Below are 6973 nucleotides of genomic sequence, written 5' to 3'. Positions count from 1 at the left end.
ACCGTACATGATGGCGTCAAGGGAGCGCTGGTGGGACCGTAGGCACTCATTTGCAGAGTCCTGCCAAGAAACCGCTCTCCACCTGCACGAGGATTGGCTGAGTTGAAAGAACGCAGCCAGCTTAATAGCGAAAATAATATTTACAAAATAAGAGAGGAAAACACCCTTTTGATATGCTTCGCTGGAAGTGTGCCATTGTGATCTGCAGAATGCTCTGGAAGGCGTGAGAGAACTCGGCTTGGGGACTCTGGGGGGATGGGAGGGTGGGGGAAGGGGCCATACGGTGGCTTGTGGGCATGAGGTGCGCTATGAGGGGCCCAACCTTCCCCCCACGGGAGACCTGACCCAGGATGAAGAGCCAAGCCCTCCACCACGCCGAGGAGAGTCTTCTGAGCTCCGCCCAGGGGCACCTGTGCCTTCGGGTCAGTTTAGTTCTGGCACTGCGCTCTGACCATGATTTCAGCACCTTTCCACACCGGACAGCAACGGCGCACAGATGCCAGGATGGACACCTTCCCAGCCCGCTAACTCTTTTCTCAAAAGGTGAGGTTCCTTTGCATGCTAAAATATGGATACCAAATGATAGTGCAGCTTTAACAGACAACGGAAGCCCCTGTTGCATTTGGAGGAACTGAGCCAAACCCAAACAAAACAGATTTTTTTCTCCTCCCCCCCACCCCTCCCCCCCATAAACATATTATCTTTTTTTTTTCCCCAAAGTCGTAAAAGGCACAAACAGGTAGCAAGAAGGCGTGGGTGAAGTATGTCCCGCCAAGCGCTCTCTTTTGGCCCTCGTCACTGATCTTTCCTCCACTCAGGTGATGACTGTGGGGCCCCTCCGGCCGGTTCTCTCATGAATCTGGGAGATTTTCAGCGCAATGGCTATGAGAGGGCTCAGCACTGCCTGGAAAAGGAGGAAAAACAGTCTATGAACAACTCACATCAGTCACAGGAGGGCTGCTGTGATTGGTTTCTGTCGCAAGCGTCTGAATTCAAGTATGATTTGTAGCTTATAGGCAGAGTCAGTAGCTGGCGTGACACCTGTTTGCCAGACCCTGGTTCCTCTTCCATAAAAGGAGAGTGGAGGGAGTAGGGCGGGGACCCTGGGGAGGAGATGGTCTCCAGAGTCTTGTCCCGGCCCCCCCAAAATGCTGATCTCAGACGCGAACCTACCACCCCAGCTCCCAGAGCATTGGGGCATTTCATGAACAGAACTCTGTGAATTAAGGAAGTTCAGAAAACGCCACAGTCTTCCTCTGCTACACTCCCCGCCCCTGACACCATGTACACCCCCAAAACACGTACGTGCACCAGAACTTGAGGAAAAACATTCATTCTCCAGCCTGTGACCCCAGGTCTGAAAAGCCTACTATCTTGATGTTCCAAGAGAAGAAGACCAACCCATCGGCCAGCGTCGCAGAAAGAACTGTTCATTTCTTCCCATCAAATAACACAGTGGCTCACAAGGCTCCTCAAGGTCCCCCAGAAGGAGGGTGGTTTAGACACCTAAGCAATAGGTCCCCAGAAAGGCAAAGGACACGCAGAAGAGAATCATTTCTTGCCCTCTAGCTGCTTATCAGGTCACAGGAGTAAGGCATCGTTTCCCAGAGTGTGGGACACGTACACATACACATAGATGACACGGGAAGTTATTTTAGATGGTTCACGGACATGGCGTTACCTACAAAACGTGAGAAAGTTACTCTGTTTTCCATTCTTCTTCAATCCTCCTAATGCATCAAGGAGAAACACTTTAATACATTAACCAAAACAGAGCGTGCCTCAGACAAGCATTACCTAGATAGAAGGCACTATCATTGCAGGTTTTATTGGATTCATTTTTGTGGTGAGCTTTTATTTATCAAGGGATACTGTTTTTTTTTTTTCATGTAGATGAAAACTTTCTATAATAAATAAGTACTGAAGTGAAAGAAAAGTAAGACCATTTCAGGACAAATACTACTACAGGGATACCAATAAAAGACACATTTGGGAAATACTGGCATAAGGGAAGAAACAAAGATACCGTGTTGAGGAGAAGAAAGCCTGTCATTTTCAGAGGGGAGAGGAGAATTCTGTTACATGCAACCCTCACCTCTTCCTGACAGAGACAGGGATGAAGGGAGCATATGTGTTCTAACTGGACAACAAGAGCACAAGCAAATGCCCAGGGCCCGAGAACAAGCGCAATAGCCCAGTGTGTCCTCAGTGGAGTGTAGGCACAGGGTAGTCCTAAGTGACAAGTGAATAAGACTTGTTTGATTTTTTTTTAATGTTTTATTTTTGAGAGAGACAGAGCACAAGTAGGGGAGGGGCAAAGAGAGAGGGAGACACAGAATCCGAAGCAGGCTCCGGGCTCTGAGCTGTCAGCACAGAGCCCGACGCGGGGCTCGAACTCATGGACTGTGAGATCATGACCTGAGCTGAAGTCGGACACAGACGCTTAACCGACTGTGCCACCCAGGCGCCCCATCATAAGCACACTCCTTAATCCCCACTGCCCATTTCACCCACCCCCTACCCACCTCCCCTCTGGATCATTACTTTGTTCTCTAGTTAAGAGTCTGTTTCTTGGTTTGTCTCTCTCTCTCTCTTTTTTTAAAATTCTGCTTTCTCCTTTGTTTCTTAAATTCCACATATAAGTGAAACCATACAGTCTTTCTCCGACTTATTTTGCTTAGTGTAATACTCTCCAGTTCCATCCGTGTTGTTGGAAATGGCAAGATTTCATACTTTTCTCTGCTGAGTAATATTCTCTTGTGTATATATGCCATATCTTTTTTTTCTCCCTCAGATCTAGGGCTAGGATTAGGGCCAACATCCCGTCTATTTAAGAAAATGCAGTGAAATTGAACTTGGCACTTCAAGAACTGAAAAAGTAAGACGTACTTGACTTCACATCGTTGCGAGGGTCGAGATCAAAAACTTTGAACTCCACATCTTTAAGTGATGGCATCTACTGGCAAGGTGATAGGGAAGCACAGTTTTAACCAATGCTATAAACACTGCCACATTCTCTTAACTGATTTCCACCGAACTGGGAGACAAACAAACCTAAGCTTTCTGTTTCTGTAAAACATCCTGAATGAGGTCACCAGCACAGGAGCTGTGACTAGTACATCACTTTCTAATCTGCTCACCTACTTGAGCCTTTAACGAGTGGATTATGTGCTTATCAGGAATCAGTTAAGTTTGTTCCTAAATAAGTTAATACCTGTTATGCTTGTTGTTCAGAATATGCAATTATTAAACTGTATGTAAACCAGTGAGATGTGAGTATACACAGGAAGAGCTCTATGAAAATTAAGTTGAATGTTTTGGAAAGAGTTCGGTAATGGCAATGAGTTAATCCTGAGAAATTAATGTGAGGGAGATACAGTGAAACACTAGGGAAGAATAGAAAGTGTGCAGAATGGTAAGACAGGGTCTTATGCTAAAAGGAAAATGATTTCACTCACGTGTGGAATTTGAGAAACACAACAGATAACACAGGGGAAGGGAAGGAAAAATAAAATTAAAAAAAAAAAAGAGGGAGGCAAACCATAAGAGACTCTTTAATTCAGAGAACAAACTGAGGGCTGCTGGAGGGGAGGTGAATGGAGGGATGGGTTAAATGGGTGATGGGAATTAAGGAAGGCACTTTTGGGAATGAGGACTGGGTGTCATATGTACAAGGTGAATCATTGGGTTCTACTCTCCTGAAGCCAAGATTACACTGGATGTTAATTAACTTGAATTTAAATTTTAAAAAATGTACAAAACACTTTCTTCAGATTGCTCCTCAAGTGTGTTTAAATTCCCGCTAGCTATAAACAAATTAAAGGCAAACATTACTGATGAATAATGAGTGGGAATCTTCTTAAGAAAGATAATCACACCAGCACACAGTGTGCTCATGTTCAAAGAAAAGGTCTGAGATCACTATTAAAATATTGAACAATAAATATATACTTTGGTGTTTTGGGCTAAAAATACAATGGTCAAGATGTGCGCTTAGTTACTTCTTTTAACTCTTTCTAGACTCATGAACCAAGCACTCGTCCCTCGCTTTGATCATGTCAGAGAAAAAGGCTTCAGTGGTACTTATGCATAAGGAAAGGAGAGAAATACAATTTTGGAGACTCCATATGAGGAAGACCTTGAACATGGGGGCCCCCAATGGGAGCAGAGAGCTCCAGGCCAACACAGCACAGAAGCTGTGAAGTTATCCACCCTCAAGGGACTGTGAGGGTTTGGGAAGAAGGACATTAGTGATGATCACCATGGACTGAACACTACTGAGGTCTTTTCACCCATTTTCCAGCAACCCAGAAAGTCTTCAGATGTTTGTATGACCCTACAGAGTTCTGGGACAGGTCCCTAAAAATGCCCAAGATTAAAATGTGGAATGGTTGCTTCAAGTCATAAATTAAGGATCATAGGGCAATGTCTTTTTTTCTTGCCTGAGTGTATAAAGTAAATATATATGTTCTAGAATAATTGGTCATGCCATGCGGGCAGGAGTTTTGTTTAACTCAGGGCTTTTCAGAAGAGTGCTTGCTACTTAGGAGGTATTCAATGGATATCAGCGGCTATATCATCTTGGTAAAAAGAAGATGATGAGGCAGACAGAGACCTTCTGTGACCATCGTGCAGGGTGCCCTGGCCAAGTGGAAGGATCACTGGACGTTTGCTATCATGGTTTTCTTCAGAAATCACAGCTTTTATACATGTGAACCCCAAATGCTTCTATCATCCCCCATGCATCGTGAAAAAGAGGGGAGGGGTGTCTGGGGGCTCAGTCGGTTGAGCGTCTGACTTCGGCTCAGGTCATGATCTCCCAGTCTGTGAGTTTGAGCCCCACGTCGGGCTCTGTGCTGACAGCTCGGAGCCTGGAGCCTGCCTCGGATTCTGTGTCTCCCTCTCTCTCTGCCCCTCCCTGGCTCATGCTCTGTCTCTCTGTCAAAAATAAACATTAAAAAAAAAAGAAAAAGAAAAAGAGTGAAGGGAGATTAATTTTCCTGAGACAATGGGAAAGGCCCTGAGAATGAATAGTGAGCCAAGGAGTTAAAAATTAGAAGCCTACACATGTGAGATTTCCGAGGTAGCACGAGAGGCAGAGAGGAACATGAGTTTTGAGATCTTCTTGTCACAGATGAGGAAACACAGAGAGTAGCCAGGTTGGGCCCAGGGTCACACGTCTGTTTGGTGGCTGAGCAAAGAACATAGTGATGCCTCCTTGACGGCTCTTTCCATCCCACAATCCTGAACACGAGGAATGACCAGGAAAACAGACTGGATGAAAGGGGTGAAGTGGGAGGGATGACGGAACAGTGGGGTCGTCACCCACTGCACCGGACAAGTCCCAGCTCAGTTGAGCGGTCAGACGGGACGGACCAGCCATCTGTACTGACCAAGAGCAGGAGGGACAGTAAGAAGAAGAGTGTTTCTGGTTAAGTGAATGCGTTAGAAGGTCCGAGGTGACTCTTCATGAATAAAGGGACTAAGCTCATACAGCCTTTAATCGATGAGAAATAGAACATCTTTGTTTTTTCTCAGAAGTGCTTGACATAGTTTTTCTACGCTCAAGAGCAAGAAGGAGTGAGTACGTCTCTTGCTGCAAATGGATGGCAATGTATCCATCCAACAGCACTCTCAGTGTGGCTCCAATGTCTTCCTCCATCTTGGACGGTTGGGAGAGATATTTCCTACCATCTTTAGTTAATAAGCCTACTGGGCTGCAGAGGGAATTGGAGGCTGTCCCTACTTAAAATTCGGATGCTTTGTTTATCATGGGTTTTAATTACGTTGATTTTGATTTTTTTGAGTTTATTTATTTTGAGAGAGAGAAAGAACATGTGTGTATGAGTGGCGGAGGGGGGGAGAGAGAGAGAGAGAGAGAGAGAGGGAGAGGGAGAGAAAGAATCCCAAGTAGGCTCCAGGCAGAGCCTGACTCAGGGCCTGATCTCACCAACCTGTGAGATCAAAAACCCACAATCAAAAGTTGGCTGCTTAACCAATTGAGCCGCTAAGGCACCCCAGCGCTGATGTTGATTTTTAAAAATATTGCATTGCAATATTTATTTTGATTGCTGAGTTTTGGGTGCCTTTTTAAATTGTGCATCTAGCTAACCTCACCCTAAGCCCTGTCGTGTATTAGGCTGTAACCTGTTCGTGCTCCCTGGAGGGACAGAGTGGGTTTTTCCTTTCACTTTTTCTCCCATCTCCTCCTCCTTTACGTTGCTGTGGTGGTGGTTTTGATCCATATGCGTGTAAATTAGGGTCACAAAAACAAACCCCTAACCAATAGACAGGAGAAGTGTAAATGATCTGGATGTAACAAGACTCAAAGTAAATAGTTAACTGATTTTTTCTAATTTTGGAGAAAAAAAAATACATCACTTATGAAGTCAGATTTGTCAGAATTTGTGGAGGGAACCTTGCGCTGGACCTGTCTTGAAGGAGGAACATGACTTTTGTGGTCAGGGAGGTGTGGGTGTGGGGAGGATGGGGGGGTGGAGGGAGGGGATAACGGCACTTTTTCGAGTTCCTGGTCGGGAGCAGGTACTACAACCCAGGAGAATGCAGCTCCCTGACCAACAGAAGATACGGACCCTCTAGAGTCAATAAGATAGGAACTGGTAACAAATGCCACCTGCTCCTGATTCTTAGAGGCCGCTGGCATCCCCGCTCCTGCTGATCTGCCTGCCCCCCACCCCTGACTTCAGGCCAACATTTCGTTTTAGTCTACATGCTGTGGGCTTGGTTTAAGGCAGTGGTTCTCAAACCTGAGCGTGCATCAGAATCCGGGGAGGGTCTGTGAACGTGTAGACTGCTGGTCCCCTCCCCGAGCTCCTGAGCCAGGCGGTCTGAGGAAAGGCCCAAGAATGTGCATTTCTAACAAGTTGCAGGTAATGCTGCTGCTCGGGGCCCACACTTTGCCAACCGCTGCTCCAAGGTGCTGATTACCGGGCCTGCCGAATTCTTTGCTCCA

At 46.0% G+C, this 6973-nt stretch overlaps 1 protein-coding gene across 1 annotated transcript in view; it reads right to left on the bottom strand.

The window, feature by feature from the left end:
* Positions 1-718: 718 nt before the first annotated feature.
* The window catches only part of PGM5 (phosphoglucomutase 5), a 179269-nt gene continuing 173014 nt past the window's right edge, over positions 719-6973 (bottom strand). The window contains exon 11 of the mRNA XM_047097450.1: positions 719-904. Within this exon, the coding sequence (XP_046953406.1) occupies positions 815-904 (90 nt within the window). The 3' untranslated portion in view covers positions 719-814. The remainder of the gene's footprint in view (positions 905-6973) is intronic.

This window comes from Lynx rufus, unplaced genomic scaffold (genome assembly GCF_022079265.1).
Source record: "Lynx rufus isolate CCGP_SWC_20201006 ecotype Redwood Valley unplaced genomic scaffold, mLynRuf1.p SCAF_10, whole genome shotgun sequence".
In the NCBI taxonomy this organism is placed as follows: domain Eukaryota; kingdom Metazoa; phylum Chordata; class Mammalia; order Carnivora; family Felidae; genus Lynx; species Lynx rufus.
Note: the sequence above shows the minus strand (reverse complement) of the source record. Positions and strands in the feature narration are given on the sequence as shown.